This window comes from Lepisosteus oculatus, chromosome 5 (genome assembly GCF_040954835.1).
Source record: "Lepisosteus oculatus isolate fLepOcu1 chromosome 5, fLepOcu1.hap2, whole genome shotgun sequence".
NCBI lineage: Eukaryota > Metazoa > Chordata > Actinopteri > Semionotiformes > Lepisosteidae > Lepisosteus > Lepisosteus oculatus.
This window is the reverse complement of record NC_090700.1, coordinates 14,866,194-14,884,243: the sequence shown is the minus strand read 5'-3', so window position 1 is coordinate 14,884,243 and position 18,050 is coordinate 14,866,194. Positions and strand designations below refer to the sequence as shown.

At 38.8% G+C, this 18,050-nt stretch overlaps 1 protein-coding gene and 2 long non-coding RNA genes across 4 annotated transcripts; 1 reads left to right on the top strand and 2 right to left on the bottom strand.

Annotated features, from left to right (window-relative positions):
- Window positions 1-453: 453 nt before the first annotated feature.
- kl (klotho) lies at window positions 454-12,467 on the bottom strand. Its single transcript, XM_006628214.3, has 5 exons — window positions 11,579-12,467; window positions 8,960-9,470; window positions 7,471-7,739; window positions 3,161-4,280; window positions 454-1,275 (listed from the first exon to the last, which is right to left on the bottom strand). The coding sequence occupies exons 1-5, from the start codon at window positions 12,299-12,301 to the stop codon at window positions 953-955; spliced, it is 2,946 nt and encodes a 981-aa protein (XP_006628277.2). The 5' UTR covers window positions 12,302-12,467; the 3' UTR covers window positions 454-952.
- On the top strand, window positions 10,651-16,719 carry LOC138239184 (uncharacterized). 2 transcript variants are annotated; one of them, XR_011189631.1, is made up of 4 exons: window positions 10,651-10,862; window positions 11,171-11,253; window positions 11,585-11,785; window positions 16,526-16,719. It is a non-coding gene; the product is annotated as an uncharacterized lncRNA (long non-coding RNA). The 2 variants fall into 2 exon arrangements; XR_011189632.1 differs by having other exon boundaries at window positions 11,171-11,273.
- LOC138239130 (uncharacterized) lies at window positions 13,459-14,209 on the bottom strand. The gene is made up of 2 exons (XR_011189551.1): window positions 13,989-14,209; window positions 13,459-13,647 (listed from the first exon to the last, which is right to left on the bottom strand). It is a non-coding gene; the product is annotated as an uncharacterized lncRNA (long non-coding RNA).
- Window positions 16,720-18,050: the final 1,331 nt, after the last annotated feature.

Sequence of the window (18,050 nt, the reverse complement as noted above, 5' to 3'; positions counted from 1 at the left end):
AGAGTGCCACCTACTGGTCCTCCAACACCACTTCAACCTGATTTTCCTCAGAGGTCCTCCATCCCCACACTGCCCAGCTTGGTTTAGGTTACATAAGCCCAGGCAGTAGTATTTCTTCAGGTGCCTAAAAATCCAGGACTAGACAATTAATCTACTGCTATCATTTAGTATCTTAAAACCGTTTAGTATCTACCAAAACTACCATGGCCCTGACTAGTGCTGTTGGTAGAGCATGAGACTCCGAATCTCAAGGTAGTGGGTTCGTGGCCCATGTTGGGCGCCAGATCCTCCATGTTGGAGGTTGGGCACAAGGCAAACAGCCCTGTCCTGTAAAAAACTAATCTTATAAAAACAGCAATAGGATTTTGCTGCCCCTACATTCCAGAAGCCATAACGCGCAAACTTCCATCCACAACTACCACAAAATAAATCCGATGAAGGTTATTTTTTCGTCAAAAAATACATTTTTATTATTCTATCACGTTAATGACAAATTTTGTCAGGCGTTTATTAGAGAGACCCATTTACACATGCAGACATTAAATTAAATATTAAATGTACATTTAAGAAACAAAAATAAACAATATCAGTCTAAAAATATATTAAAACAACCAGAAATAACACAAACATTTTTTTTAAATATATACTTTATATTAGAATTTAATGTCGTAACGCAATACAAAAAAAAAACATCTAGAATCCAGCAGTTTCTTGAGCAATCAAGGGTTTGCATTGATGAATTTAAAAACGTGTCCATGATTTTTTTTCTTCTAATGCGCAGGTCTGTATCACTTCATTTAAGCCTTCTCTACATTTCATATTTTCACAGCACACTCTTCCCCAGGCCAGAACTGTGATTTGTAGTAGTAGGTAGTGCAAGCGTTGCTGCAGTGATTATTGTGCTGGTCTTTAAGCTCACTCAGTTCCTGAAAAACAACTTTGGCATGCTGCCCTATTTGTATCTTTTCGAGTAGTAGATCATGAGTCCCACTGTGATCACAAACGCTGCGCCAACGAAGGAGACGAAAGCAATTGCTGGGCGCTTTGTGAGGAAGAGACACTCGGGGCAGTAATCGTTTTTTTCCAGGCACTCCTGCTGGCCGTCCGAAGTGCTGGGGAAGCCATTGTGGTCGATGATGTTCCTGTAGTGCATGAGGGACGATTTCACGACGAGCTCATCGTGGACGACCCCGTACAATCCGAAGCCAGGGTCACTTTGATCATTGAAGGCGTAGGCAAAGTAACCTTGGAGGTTCACCCCGTCCAGCAGGTGAGCTGAAAGAGTGGACACAGTGTTCGGTGAGTCAATAACCTGAGGTGTGGTATACATTTTTCTCAGTTATTGTACTAAATTTTGTTATTATGGTTGTCTGCTCCTCTTATTTGTGATTTTTGTGAACCTGTTCCAGATTTTGTTATCAGAACAACTCCAATAAAACATATTTCTTGATTGAGAGGATGTGTAAGGATTGAAGCAGACTAACAGGATTTATTATTTGTTCTGCCTTGACACATAAGGTATTTATTACAACTCTGGTCCTATACTAATTCAGCAACTTTTTTTATTTATTTCAGCTATCAGTCCATTCTCTAACCACTTCTTCTAATTCAGGGTCACCGAGGAACTGAAGCCTACACCAGCAAGCAATGGGCACAAGCCAGAGAACAACCTGGACAGGACACCAGTCCATCGCAGGGTACACACAGCCAGAGACACACACACACTCACACTGGGGCCAATTTTTCCGGAAGCCAATTAACCTACCAGTAAGTTTTTGGACAGTGGGAGGAAAAAGGAGCACCTAGAGGAAACCTATGCAAACATAGGGACACCGTACAAAATCCACGCAGCCAGCACCCCAGGGCCGCAGCACTGAGAGATAGTAATGCTAACCACTGGGTCACTGCTCTGTCCAATAGCAGTTATATTTAGGTAATAATGAAAAACAAATAATCAAATAAAAAACAAGAAGCTAAGCCATGACACAATGCAGTAGGGATGTTAACCCCAGAATCTGGCCTGTCCAAACCCCTTAATTCAATTATTCCTCAGTTCTCCACCTGATTTGCTATACAGTGTGGCTGTTCGTGCCTAACAGCCATGCTACATGCCATCTAAGTGGGTGCTGCACTTCAGTTTGGGATGAATTGACACCTGTCCTATATATGAAGCACTCTGGCATTTATATACCACTTTTCGTCCAAAAGGATTACAGTGCTTAGTAACTATTACAATCAGGGAAGATCCTGCAGTCCTAGCAGACAACGCGTAAGGGTTTATAGCGCCATCTCCTGGAAGATGCTGGAACTCATTTGCTATTTATGTAATGTCGTACACTTGAGGTAATGACTATCATATTTATGAGCCATAGCTTTGCAACGGAGCATTACAGTCATACCATACTTCACAAAAAATAATTTTACAGTCCTATCATTTTATATATAAGTTACAAGCAAGGACCCCATGATTAACAGAAAAATGAAAACTTAAAAATGGAAATATCCCAAACACGTTTGTTTATAAACTGCATTTGGTCCCATTTCCTTTGTCAGTTCCATTGCGTTGTTCTGTGGTTTTCTTCTAAAGAAACATTGTACAGTAGATCCTTTTAGGAAGGTGAATAGCAGGGATTTCAAAAGCTTCAGGTCCCCAAAGAAACCGTGCAGGTTCGTGAGAGTCCACTCTTGGCAAGCACGTCAAACAGCTTAATGATTAAGTTGTACTTTAGGGACGTTTGTGTTTTCCGTTCAAGCAGGAATGTGCAGGTTAGCTACTGGAAAGAGTCAGAGCCCCAAAGCAAATTATAAATGAGATCTCCACACAGTTCTTAACGCTATACAATTGTGTAGGTTATCTTGCCCAGATAGTATAGAAAGTGATGGGAAAATGCAATTATAGAAAAATATTTTAAAAAACAGCTTATTTCTACAACTTAAAATCATGTACACCACGCAGTGTAATAATCAACAAGGTAGCTGTTCCAAGTGTTTCCTAAGGAGCGAAGGCTCGACTTTACACAACAATAAAAAGTAAAACATTTAAAAACATATTCAACTTTTTTTTCGTTACAAGGCTCATTTTTTGTTGTAGCCTGTGACATCTACATCAAAAAGAGGCTCCTGGAAAATAACCGGCCTGCGAGTTTCAGGTACCACTTACCCTTGAGCGCTTCGTTGATGTAGTTGTAGATGTAGTAAATGCGGAGGTTATCTTGCAGCCGGGCCTGATCCTCATCCACTCCGTTGGCCATGATGTAGATGGGCACGTTTTTATACTTTGTCTTCACCCAGTTCAACACCTTCCGCAGGCCCCAGGGCACTACAGGAACTCTCCCCCGAGACCTCACCCAGGTATTGTCCAGTAAGTAGTGCACCTCGAGCTTGTCGTCATAATGTAACTTCTCCTCCACCCTTTCAAAGACCAGCGTGGTGGTGAAATGGCTTAAGGCAAAGAAGTCATAGGTCCCTCTCACAAGCTTCTTGTCTTTCTCACTGAAAACAGGGAGGTGGTAGCCGAACAAGTCTAGGGTATTGCGCTGCTGGAGCCATTTCCTCATTCCCTCTGGGTAATCCCCGTCCCCAAATATGGGCTCTGCAAACCAGCCAATGCGGAAATCCAGGACCCTGATGGCTGGCTCTACGTCATCCCGGGAGAAGGAATAGGCCGGCTCCACCCAGTCCATGTGCAAAGTGAGGGACACCTGCCCCTTCTGGGCTTCCCGAAACTCTTTGTCATACACGTGCCAAGCCAGGGCGTGGGCCTTCAAGAGATGATGGCCAACCATGTATTCAGGGTTTCCCATGTTGGGCTCGTTCAGGGTGATCCACATCTTAACATGATCCCCTAGATGTTTAAAACATAGCCTGGCGTATTTGACAAAGGCAAGCACTGTCTCCATGCTCTGCCACCCTTTCTTGGCATCCATTGAGGCAGGCAACCCAGAGTGCTTTGCAGTACGGTGCCACAAAGTGACAACAGGAGTCACATTTCCTTGGAGGAGCTCAGCGGCAAAGCACTTATAATAGCCCAGGAGGGTTGTGTTGGCCTCGGACACTTTGCCCGTGGGGAGGATGGATGACCAGTTGAGGAAGAAGTGGAAGTGAGAGACATGCATCCTGCGTATCTGAGAGACCTGGTACCGGATAGCTGCATAGTCTGAACAGTGTGTTTTGCGACGGGATGACACCCTGGCCTCGCTTAGCTTCTTCAACTCCCCATTCCCTGATACATTCCAGATATAAACATTAGGATCAATGAACTGAGAGGGGGTCACCTCCACCTGGAAAACAAAACCAGCACAAGACACAAAAAAAAACATATTCACATGCTTCTATATTTTTTATAAACTGGAAGTGATTATATACATGCTCAATTTGTACTAGGCAGTTGTCATTTTTGTCTCAGTGACTACCCTTGTAATGATAAAAGGAACAAAGAAGGGCTGACAGCACTGACACACACTCATTTACTTATTCTTCTTTTGATATACTACAAGCTCCACAAAGATTTCCAAAAATGTCAGTGCCGACTGGAGGAGAGGCACATCCCTCACTGCTGTGAGCCAGCAGTGGCCCAGTCCATGGGATCACTGTTTCAGTGTGAACCAAAGGAACTCTGGCCAACTTACTACGATAGAAATATCCAGCAGCATCACTGGCATATATTCTGGAACTGCTCTAAAATAAGGCTTTTCTGGAAGGAGTTACATGAGGCCCTGGAAACTATATTTGAAAGGAATGTACCCTTTACATTTGAGGCTTTATATTTTGTCAAACTGGACTTTGATTGGAGGGGATCTGATATTTGTTTGGAATCCTTATATCAGCAGGGTAGAAAGCTATAACAAGAAAGTGGCTTCTCCCAGATTTACCAACAATGAATGACTGGATTGAATTGATAAAGGAAATATATATTATGGAAAAAATAACATTTTCACTAAAAGTACAAATGAAAAAAAGTGTAAAAAATTGGTCTAGATGGGTTCAATACATTAAACCTTTAAGATCGGAGTTTGTTGAGATACAAAATAACTGAAAATTAATAAGGTACGTTTATATAGTCTCCTCCCTTTTCATATTCATAAATGTATACATCTTTCTCATTTTGAATGTATATAGTTTTGTTTAAAAGTTATATAATTGTAAACTACTAGGGGAAGAAACAGGAATAGACCATTTTTGCTTGTGATGTATAGTTGAAAGTATATTGTAAAAGTAAGGCTGAATAATTGTGGTTTATTTGTAAAATGGTTTTGTTTTGTTCTCCAAAATAAAAAATAAAAAACAGCAGCACTGAGTTAAATGTGAGTCCCCACCATGGGATTCTTGTCACTGTTAACACGTGGTATGATCCAGGCTGCAGCTAATGATGTCAGGGCTGAAGTCAGAGTCAGACATAACCTGAGCTCTGAGCTAGTCCCTCTATTGCTTGTATCTCAGGGAATGGCAATTTGTCTTTTACAAATAGTTACACCTTAAATTAATGCAACAACATCCAAAAAGTGTTTGGGGCACTGTATTCTACAGCAAGCTAATTTAAATGATGTTGCATATTTCTTACAAAAGAAATGAGATACATCACTTGGAAACATGCTCAATCCAGTGAAGTTCCAAATATAAAAGTTACAGGTAAAGGGAAAATCTTTGGATCTGTACACTGTGTGATCTTCATAGACCTCTACAATATGTTTCAGGTGGGCTGTTTAACTCTCCTCCTTTTACATCTCCACGCTGAGGTAAATGAACTCAGATACACACGAGTGCAGTCAAATCAAACAGAAAGATGCTCCTGTTTTTCGATTCTGCTGGGGTCATTCAGTTTATACAAAGAAAATAAAGTTATTCAGCAGCTTCTCTCTGATTCCACAGTTTGCGATAAAAAGGGATCGAAATGTGAGTGAGAGGGGTATTAAACCTTTTCTCTCCTGGGAAAAGTTTTAAACATACCAGCAAGGTTGTGGTAAAGGTCAGGTCATTATTATCTGTGATCAATCAGATAACACATTTTTCTCTACCTGCAGCTAAAGGGATAGATAACCCTGAATCATCCACAACACTAACACAATTGCCACAGCTGTATGCTGTTCATACAGTTCTCCAGATGTAAACTGCATTTATGTTGCAGTTATGGTATGTGCATCCAGCCTATTAATTAATTACCACAACTGTACCTCACTACATTACCATAATTTCAATATGGTAGAGTGCATTGCAGATGAGTACAATTGTTTGTGTTTTAAAAGGCATCATATATATTTTCACTAAACGTCTACCGAGAAAAAAAAAGTCTGTGTGAATGATATTTTTTTCCTTCAATTAGAACAATGTGTTTTGTTATCTTTGTGAGTCTTCTTAAAAAGAGACTAATCACAGACTTACTTGTATGAAGGTAATCAGAAGCCACTTTTTAACAGCCATCAATTGATGTGAATAACTGATCTGTGTTAAATTATGTTAAAGTCAGAAATGTACATTAAGTGTAACCTAACTTTCCTGATTATTATAAAGCTGACGTACTGCAGTCACAGAATACTACAAAAAGTTATAAGTGCTGAAGTTCTAAGAAACTGAGAGATGAAGTCAGATAAGAATTTGAGATTCCAAAAGTTCAAACCCAGAGAATATTTCGGTAAATTATTTCTCAATAGCTCTATTCATGACAGCAAAGTCTCACTATATGCAAATAAAGGCTTTTGCCCTTAACGCTCTTTGCATTTGACTGAGTAAGCTAAATTTTAGTGACTCAACAAAGTATCCTTGCCCATCCCATGCTTACCGACAGTGCTGTGATGAGCTGCTATTTATTTATTTTTAATTTTCAAACAACCAGGTCATGTTCTAACCTATTACAATATGTGTTAAATTGTATTACTATATGTTTTAAATCCTCCTGTAAAACCAATGCTTAACACATTCACAGCTGTTGTTGGTAATTGTATTTTGTTTGGAACATCAATACTGAACCTGAAGGTGAGTCTAACAACTTCCTACTTTATCTGTACTATAATGTTCCACAAGACCATAAAATTTAAAAATATGCTATTTTCAAGAGCCATCTAATTATCCATGAAGGTATAATTTCTGAAGCCTTGGCAAAGAGAGTACTCATATAAGCTTGCTTACTATGAGTAAAAGAACTAAACTTTTAAATAGCATTGTTATACTTATGGTATTATCCCATTACATTATTAAAAAATTGTCTTACTCTGGTATAAAGTAATGCCAAGTTCCAAATGATTTGTTCCAAGCTCCTTTTCAAATTTATCCCAGGACCAATGAACTAAAAGACCGCATTCATCACTCATTCCTCTTAGTACACTGTAGTTGGTGAGTCAATAAAGGAAATTTCATGCATGTTTTCCGCTAAAATACCGACTTTATTCAGCTGTGGGGGAGATCATATGTTAAAAGTGTTTATCTAGATTTTCAGCATTACACACACACTCAAAACTCCTGTTAATATCTACCTACCTGTATGGAGTTGGCAGCTACACCCCAGGCAAAGTTGCAGGGAAAAACTCCTGTGGCAGGCATGTTCTCCGGCAGCAGAGGGAAGCCATTTTTCTCAATCAGTTTCTGGTAGAATAAGGCTGAGGTCTTGGGCTCTCTTTTCAAATTTGGGCTGTCAAAATCCACATAGAATAAACCCCGGCGAATGCCATACTCCCTGGACCACTCAAAGCCATCTACCAGAGACCAGGCAGTGTAGCCCATCACTCGAACGTTGTCATACGTTATTGCTACAGAAAAAGAGAAACCATGTTTTGAGTCACAATAGCTAAGACGTAGGCCCTGTATCTGCAATAAAGGTTAAGTGATAATTAAGAATAGTGATGTAGTCCCAACAGGGCATATGAATGTCTGAACTTCTCATAATTCATAAAGAAATGCTAAATAACAATTCAAAATAGCAGATTACCTCCAACAATGTTTCTCTACTGTAAAGTTTCCCACACTTTATTGAACAAACCATAGAATTCTAATTCAGTCTTCATCTAGTCATTCCTATTTGCATCTAATGTATGGTATACTGAGCATCAAAAGAAATGCAGCACTTAGAACGGCAACAGATTCATGCTGTTATCAGGAAAATCACAGAATTGTTTTTGTAGCAGAAGAACCAACGTTTTATTGAACTGACATGACATGGGTAAGTTCATTATAATGCTTCTCATCAATAGGGGTCTGCTGTGAAGGTCACAGGCAAATAACACATGGCCACAAATAACACAGTTGGGCACAGTACAAGCTGGACCTCAAGATTTCCTGATGATATTCAACAGGATACCTCACCTCAGATCCTGTTCCCAACTGTCTTACTAACAAGGTAAATTAGTGCTTATGCAACAGAGTCACTCTAGTATATTACAGTCAGTCATGGACAACCATATGACACCATACACATTCAATCAATATCCAAAATCTATTTAGTTTACTTTCGTAAAAACTTACGTGCATGAAAAAAATTCTACATTTCATTTGATGCACTGTAATATATCACTTGTTTCTCAGCAGTGAAATAAAACACCTTCCTATGTTACCTAATCAATAAGAAAAATACTAGACTGGATGAAAATGACAACTACATTTTGTAAGGAAGTCTTTTTATACTGTAGATAATTACCACAGTTCAGAAACTGAATTTACGGCATTGCTGCTATGATATTCAGCAGGTCAGGTCATTTTCCCACTGGCTATCATGTTAAAGTTATGCTTTACAACAACCATGGTGTTGAATTAACTATGATTAGGTTCAAGTAGCTCAGATGGGTGGCTGCCAAGGAACAGGTAAAAGTTAATTCTATGCTGAAAAGAGAAGAAAAACACAAGCTGTGGACCCATCTTCAGGCTCTTCACACATCACACCTGAAGAAGACTCCACAGCCGAAACATGTTTCTTTCCTTCTTTTTTCAGCATGGAATAAACCTATTACTTGTTCCTATTGCCCCTTGGACTCACATTTTAGGGTCTCCATGATAAACCTTTTCAGGTAGTACATGTGTTTGGGGTCCTCCGTCTTGGTGTTGCCATTAACAAACCAGCCATTCTCCACGATGAAGATCCTGGGGTTGTCGTACTCAGCCTTTATCCAATAGAGCAGCCTGCGCAGGTCGAGATCCTCTGTCTGCCCGAACTTGAGGCTCTCGTTAATCAGATGGAAGCTCAGAACGGGTCCGAAAGAGAGGGCGAAGAAATCCGCGGTGCCGTTTATGGCGCGCTTCTCTTCTTCGGTGAAAGAGGGCAGCCTGGAGGACAGGTTGCTCTTCATGCACAGCGGGTAGTCGCCGTCTGTGAAGATGGGCTTGGCGAACCAGCCCAGGACAAAGTTGAGAGAGCACTGGCAGGCCTGGATACTCTCTCTTCGGGTCTTGATGGGTCTTATCCAGTGGGAGGCCAGAGCGATGGAGATCTGGCCGCCCTGTTTCGGCCTGTACTGCTCATCATAAAGGTGCCAGACAGCAGCATGTGCCTGCCATGAAAGAGAAAACACCACAAGAATTACACTAATTCCTATCATGCCCTAAAACAGTACGAAATAACTTGATCATGTACTGTACTTACTGGCTATAATGTCTTTAACATACTAAAAAAATCTATTGTATACATCGATCCATTTTCTAACCACTTTATCCAATTCAGGGTCAGGGGGCAGTCAGAGCCTACCCTGGAAACAAACAGGTGCAAGACAAGGTACACCCTGGATGGGATGCCAGTCCATTGTAGGGCACACACTCGAATAAACACACTGGCAATAGGGCCAAAATTAACCCACCCCTATGTGTTTGGACTGGGAGGAAATGTGAGCACTAGGGGAAACCCCATACAAACACAGGTAGAGCACAGCACAGGTGCTATAGCTGATAGCACCCCAGATCCAGAATCATTCCAAGGCCCCAGTGCTACAGTAGAAGGAGGCAATGCAAACCATTGCGTCACCGTGCTGTCCCAAATGTATACACAATATAAAAACCTTACTTGTACATTATATTTTAGGCATACACAAAAGTAATAATGAAGGCCTACTGTTTCTATAATATGAGTCCAAGCAAGGTGAAGATACTGTCTACGCTTATTACAGATGTGAAATATAGCCTTATTGAGAGCATGCATATTATGCCTAAATCAGTTTTAGACTTTTGCCTTGTGATCATAATCTCAAATGATCAAGCGCTGCCTTTGGGACAAAGTGCAGTTTGATGGGTCTCAGTCTATCTTGCCTGCTAACCTGATCAAATTCTGAGGCACGCAGCAGGATGTGTTGCTACCTTAATACGAGGTCGAATATGACTGACTGGATAGAGAGAATATTTAATGTGATTTCAAGCAGACATCTTGCACCAGGAGAGAGAATGGAAAAGGCTCGTTTCCCTCACTGATCACTCACATCATCAACAGCTAAGGTTCCTGGCATATTCGAGTGAGTCATGTCTTCAGGCAGAGAAGACTCCGGCATGCAGAACGATCAGTGTTTAGATGAAGCATCTATATGTAAACTAAAAATGAAATGAATGATACATAATAATGTCGAGAAGTAGTGTAATGTTTTATAAATCGCATAAAACGGCCATCATTCAGCTTCTAATAATAAATGTCGTTATTACTGAGGGGTCACATTCACATCTAATTTACAGATGTAGTTTAAACAAAAGCGGCCAACATTCGGAAGGCTCTTGTGTTAGGAGGATGGCATTTTTCCAATAATGAAACTACCAGTAACTCAGATGGCGCACATTTTTTGATTATCGGTTAATTTCCAAAAACAAATAATCTACATTTAAGCAACAACAGCATGGTTCTACAATTTTCGTACTTACCTAATTACAATAACGTTTCGCTAATTGATAACACCTCTTCATATGCAGTAAGTATGTCTATAACAGGTGACCTTTCTTTGCATCTTATGTGATTTGAGGGTTTGAGGGTTTTTTTAACATGTGACTCAGCAAGCAAAAGGTTTGCAGATTTCTTAATGTCATGACTTTCTAACAAATTTTGTTAAGTTTAAATTTGTTTCAATTTTTAAATTCGACTTCCTCTAGAATCGATTTACAGTACGCTCCCGTTGGTACTGATACTTTTACTAATTGTTTACCTTATCTGGATCGTGTTTTACATTCAGTAAGAAACCTCTTTCAATGTGATCCTAGTATATTTCCTCATCTGTTTCAGCTTGTCCGGCTGCTTTTTCAAGATTCACGCTTGGGAGCTATTTGAAAACCATCTCTTGTGTAGCCGCAGTCTTTGAAAGCAAAGTAGGTGTACAGTGCCCGAGGTTTGTAATTTACAATATGTATGGTTACTACTAAAAGAAACTAAATAATGCCATACAGTAAAGGCATCTCACACATTAATAATACATTAATATATAATGTGAAATAATTAAATAATGTAATACAATTTCTCGTTGCGTTCTGTAAGCCACTACAGTTCTCTTTAAGCATTTTATAAAACTGGATCTACAAAACGCTTGTATTTTCAATTCAGTGTTTAAGCAGGAATTTATTACTACGCCACAGTCATCATAACCCCTAAGTACTTTCAAAAAAGAAAATCAGAAATACTGAATGTGTGCATTACCTTCAGGAGGTTATGACCCACTCTGAAAGGCAGCCCTGGATCACCTTTGATGCCAGGAGCAACCAAACCGGTGCCATATCCGTGCCAAGCCACAACGAAAGGATTGTCTATAGTGATCCAATATTTAACATCGTCCCCGAATTCTCTGAAGCAAAAATCGGCGAAATCTTTAAAAAAGTCCACTACAACCGGATTGATCCATCCTTGGTAAGTACGTTGTAAACTCTCCGGAAGGTCCCAGTGGTACAGTGTAACAATTGGCTGAACTCCTATTTCCTTCAGTCTTTGAATAAGGTTTCTGTAGTAACTCACCCCGGCTTCATTAAAGCTGCTGCGAGTCCCATTGGGGAATATACGTGGCCAGGAAAACGAAAATCTGTAGTGCGAAACCCCCAGTTTTTGGAGGGCACGAATGTCTCCGTGGATGTTGTGGTAACTGTCACTGCCCACGTCTCCTGTAGCTATCCTGTTGCCACCCCGGGTGAAAGTGTCCCACACGGACAGACCTTTGCCGTCTTTTTCAAAAGCCCCCTCGCTCTGATAAGCTGCGCTTCCAACGGACCACATGAAACCCTCTGGAAAGGTGCTATAAAGAAAGGCTTCATCCTCTGGAAAGGGGAGTTTGTTAAACCTTTCCCAGGTGTTTTGTCCGGCGCCTGGACCTCCAGCGACTCTCAGGACTTCGAAAGAAAGGACAAGACAGTGCAAAAAACTTAACTTCATACTTAATGGCCTTCGGTATTTTGTCAAGAGATAGACAGTTATTTCTTTATATTCAAAGAAGAGGTGATCATCTAGGTAAGACCAGGCGTGTGGCTTGCTTTCTTACGCACTCGTTCAAGCCGCAGGACGAACTGTCATGTACTTGAATGGCAGTTTACCCTAGCAGAGCCATTCGTTTGTAGACCTGGGTAATCTATCAATCATTACCCAAGAGTGCCCTAGCAGCGGAGCCGTTTTTCAGTGGTACCCATTCGTGTTCCAAAATAAGAAAATTATCTTTGAAATTAAAATTATTCTTTGTTTTTTTTTTCCTGCGGAAGTAAAAACAATAAAAGCTTAAACCTTCCAATGATAACTGTACAACTGTACACTATAGCTAGGAAGTTATTTTTTATACATCTTTATAAAACATAATAAAACCTAAATCGATTCGTTTGTGATGCCTACCCGTGATGTTTATACAAAGACGAACCCTTCCCTGGGTACCATTGTAACAAGGTGATTATCCTTGCAAATGTTAACAGTTATTAACAGTTTTATTGATTCAAGGAAATAAATTAATATTGTGAACTTTCCCTAATGGATTATTTTGCAACATTCACTTTTTTAAAAAAAGAAATTTGTTCCGACGTTCTCGTAGTGCATCACTAATGCGTCAAAAGGAAGATCTATATTAATCTCACATTTTTGTTGCAACTTTTATAAGACATAGGCCATTTGTCAAGTGTTGTGTCATAGACTGTGGTTTGTGTCAAGACAGCAAACAGCAAGATACAAAAACGAAATCAACCATAAGCAATATTTGTGCACAGACCTTGGAAATAAACAGGAATCTTTCAAACGTAAGGCGAAATATCCCGACATAGTACAGATGTTATTAATCTGTTTTTATATATAGAAAAATAATAAGTGAAGTAAAATTAATTCTGAGATGGGTTCAGGGGTTTCAATTATTTTAAATTAAAATCATATGACACGTTTCAGAGCTGGATGATGTGTTAAGATGTAAACAGTATACCCGACTACCACTTTTAGAAAGAACACTGATATCCTGGTTGAGATATCATGAGATCAATGAGATATCAAATTGTACTTTTGCCATATAGGTTTTAAGGACGTTAGACTGAAACAGAAGGAATGCTTTGGCACAGATACCGTACATTTCTGAACAGCTGTATTTTCGTCTTTTTGTACAAATTATACATATGGCAGCTCTTTAACGTATCCATTTAACACACAGTAACATTATTCGGTGTGTTTTATAACTGCTGTTGTTCCGTTGAGCAAGCATCTCGGTCCCACTGCTCCAGTAAATACCCTTCTGTATAAGTGTCTCCATGTCGTCCCTGTTAATGAAAACGTGTTCTTAATTGACCTACCTTGTTTAAAAAGGAATACGTATATTTTAATAAAACTTCATACTTTTTTTCTGTATCCATATTTAATATAAAGAAATACACAAAGGATGTGTTCCTTGAAATGTGCCATGGGAAATAAAGTTTGAAACTGAAAAATAACAGCAGAACCTTACCATGAAGAGAAGCTATTTAATTGCTAGGGCATTCACCCACACATTTCTTTTTTCGTCAGTTCTTTCAGTCATCCTAACTAGCAACACAACTAATAACGGCAATCTAAAGTTGAAAATGTACATACAGTAAATATATTTTTAAAGGAAATTTATTACCTGACCTTGACATCTGTTGCGATAAACTTTGAGGATTATTATCAGGCAGACCGAAACTAGGCTGTTACGTCTCCTAGGATACCAATCATAAATCTACAGATAAGCTATCTGCAAACAGGAAGAAGCTTTCAAATGAACCTTTTAAATTTAAGGCAAACAAGCCTAATGCATATCAGAGGCTTAGTCCAAAAGGAGAGAAGATCGTATTAATTGCATTAATCGATTCGCTAACAACCTTACATCATTTTGGGCAATGAAAATGCATTAAAAAAAACATCGTTTCATAATTCGCTAATTATCAGGGTCCTTGTGCTTACTCCTATGAAGAAGAACCCTGATTCTGAAACGGTATTTTTTCTTTAATATGATATCTGGTTCAGTTTTTTTTTTTGTTAAAGCATCACGGCAAAGCAAATTGCAGCGCTTAAAATATTAAAAAGCTTTTTGAACATTTTATAACATTTGGTACGCTGCCTTTCAGTCTGTTTCACCTAGCCATCTGTCATACATGGGCAGGTTTTCTGAACATCATAGAAGCAACTGCACAAAGCTAAATAAATCGTTTCTCCGCCACGCACCAGAGAGCTAATTATTCTGTAAATGTGGTGTTCTGTTAAGCTTTACAGGCATAAACAAAGTTATTTATACTTTGTTTATGCCTGTAAAGCTTTTGAATGTTAAAATGAGGATATGTGCTTTTGTGTAAGTGAGCTTGTTATAAAGTGATATACAGGGTAGAGGTCTAGTTTCAGAGCCTGTACTGTCAACATCGTCAACTGTGAGTTAGATGGCTCTGGCTTTTATGTGAGAACAGAGCACAGGGAAGTCTTGTCAACAATAAGGAGCAAGTAACCTGACTCACAAGAACTGGTTGTCTTTCTTGTCTTGATGAAGCGAGAAAAGGGACGAGAGAGAATGATCTCCTTGTACAGTACCAGAAAAACAGAGAAGCCTATGAGCCGACATGTTCTAAACTAAAAAAATATGTATAATTTACTCAGACCTGAGACAAACATGAGGGATGAACTGAATAGCAAGGTTAGAGCTGCTAAAAGTTTTTTAAAAATTGTAATGAATGTACCATTCAGTAAGTGGCTGCAACTAAAAAAGACACTGTTATGTTATGGTAGGGGGTTAATAATTTTTGTAAGCCCCTATGCAAAGCAAGGCAAGGTATTGTGTGAGAAGACATGACTGCTGCATCACTTAAGTTACCTGAAGGAGTGACTGAGTTATGGCAAACATTTAACATGGAAAGCAGTTGCCTCATATCCTACTAGATAAAAAAACAGTATGTACATACTGGTTAGTATCAATGGTGGTCCTAGAATGAAATAATGTCCTATTGTATTTACTAATGAAAGTAGGTTTGAGATTGAGAAGCAGAAAAATAGGAAAAGAGGAAACCCGCACATCTACACTTGTCTTACTGCTGTTTATCGCGCGCTTCTCTTCCTCTCTTACTGTTGATGGAAAAATGAGATTCCAGTCTTATCTCAAGGGCAGATAACTCTTCCTCCAGAAAAGAGTATGGGATTCAAGCTCAGAGCTGTGCAGCCTCAGTCACAGTCCACTGATGCTCGAGATGTGGATCAAGCCGATTCATTATGTGAGGAAGAATTACATCAGTTTAAGACTTGTACATATTAAAGTCATTTCAGAAACTCTCGGGAATGTTTGATGACGTAGTGCACAACCACAGAAATGTATTATTTCCTAGAGTACAATAACCTGTCTTATGACCAGGTATCCAGTGCAGTGAAGTAGGGTTCCCATACACATACAACAAAGTGAATTCTTTACAAAAAAGGCTCTCAGGAGCAACCACCTTAAATCAGATTTTCTGTAGCTCACAGAAAAATCTGCTTATACGGAAATTTTAATTGTTGAATTAAATGGAAGGAGCTAGTGACCTCACTCATAAAACAGTGGAAACAGAAAACAAAATATCTCAGATGAAACTGTCTTAGGCCTTGTCAAGGTGATTATTTTTTCTCATTCTGTGACACTTAAGAGCTGTTCTGTGACCCCTTCAGAAAGTGTGCTTCTCTGTGCTGATCACAAAAGAAAAAGTGCTCAGCAATAAATTAAATGGAACAAAAAAAAAATCGACCACAGGTACAAGGTACTCTAATGAAAAGGAAAGGTTAATTATATTTGTTTCCAGAACAAATGTAACATTTGGAGGAGGAAACATTAAGAATGTCTAGTCCACATAAATTTTAACCCTGATATCAAAACCCATTGCTTCACTTCTTGAATATTTTCAACTCATTTATTAAAAAAAAACAGCACCCATTGTATTAGAATATGCTTAATCAAAGGAAATACTATTATGCTGGTAATATTGATACTGATATTATTTTTGTTTGTTTTGGATATTAAATGTGTCCCTTTAATTAATTTCAATGTAATACCCAGTGTTTAATTTTATCTCCAAATCATGTGCTCCGTACACATTAATCAATGTAATTATTCTCTTTATCTGGCAATATTTGGAATATTATAACAAAGTAGTTTAAAAACCCTTTTTACAGATTAATGGAAGATATATGATGGACCAGGTCATCAGAAAAGGAAATTACAACATGAGAAATGAAGCAAGATAACACAAGAACATCCTTCAAAATAAAGGGATTAAGACTTGAAATGTTGATGTTTTACTAATGGATTTGCTCTAGTTTGTATTGGTAATCTGTAAAGAAGGTGTAATAAAGACGATACAACTGTTGTTGGCTTTTCCTCATGACGAAAACAGTAATGAAGTAATTCAGTTGGTAATGAAAATGTATGTACTAAGACTAAGTGGCTAAGGGATAGTGTGTCTTAATCTAGGTGCAATTTATAAGATTTAATGAACCTTTTCAGATAAATAAACCCAGCAGGCAAGGACACCTAAACAAAGTCAAAGCCATAAATCAATTAGATAAACCCCCACACAAACTCACAAAAAGAGGATGAATCATAAGACCTTACTGTCATTTTCACCATCAAATCTGTGGGAGTTTTATAACAAAATTAACCCTTTAAGATCTGAATGAATATGTTGTGTGAAAGATTGCTTGACGTTTCCATATGAAGTCAAATCGAATTCACACGTGCATGGATACAGGGAACACAAATGATACCGTTTTTAATTTACCGTTTCAGCTGACTTGTTTATTTTTTCAGGTCAGATTTTACAAACATGTGGATAACGGTCACTTACTTAGTGCTCTCTCAGACTAATGTCCCTTCTAATATTCAAGGGATTCATAAAACTGAGCTTTGTTGAAATCCAAAAAGCAAACCTAGGCAAATCTTTGGTACTGTTAGGAAATTAACTGTCATTATTGTAACACTGTAATACCATTGGCCTTTTCCTTTTCCCTGGTTGAAAAAAAGCTGTTTTTTTATTAAGTTGTTTTACTTTATCTACATTTATTACGATTACATTTGCTTTCTGTAAGGGCTCCCTGCCTGAGTTTTGTATATACGCCATCTTACCCATTGTGGTGCCTATAAATTCAGGTCTAAGTTCTACTTGAAGAGAGAAGGAAAGTACTGTGGACAAGCCAGTTTAGAGAGATATTCCCATTGTCAAAAAAACACACCAAAGCTTTAACCGATAACAGGCGCCTCAAAATGAGAGTTTGAAGATTTTCCATTGTTGTAATGAAAATGAAGACACTTCAGCACTGGCATGTATTCAGTACCGACATGACATTGAACTTTCAAGACTAAAATGAAAGCCAGTCTCTTCTCTTTCACTGCTCAGAGGGCCAAACAGCCAACATATGAAAGGACTGACAACAAATCAGAGAAAGAAAACAAAGGAAAAAGTAACAATAAGTGACGCCGTTGGATAAATCAGAGCTACAAGACCACTAACTTAGAAATGCTGATATAAACCAGTGAAGTAGCAATTATAAATGCATTGGGAGCAACCCAGGCTCATTCCAGCCTGAATCATAAATTATATCCACTTGGCTCCAATTAATCTGCTTCAATAACAACTCAAAAAGATGATAAAATAAAACACCATCCCTGTGGAACAATCGTCTGTGCCTTTTGCTGTTGTTT

Excerpts from the sequence above, each read along its gene's own strand:
- kl (XM_006628214.3), bottom strand. The coding sequence starts at position 12,301 with ATGAAGTTAAGTTTTTTGCACTGTCTTGTCCTTTCTTTCGAAGTCCTG. Across the intron at positions 4,281-7,470 it reads TAGCTGCCAACTCCATACAG|GTGGAGGTGACCCCCTCTCA; the intron begins GTAGGTAGATAT and ends TTTGTTTTCCAG. Across the intron at positions 1,276-3,160 it reads CATCAACGAAGCGCTCAAGG|CTCACCTGCTGGACGGGGTG; the intron begins GTAAGTGGTACC and ends CCACTCTTTCAG.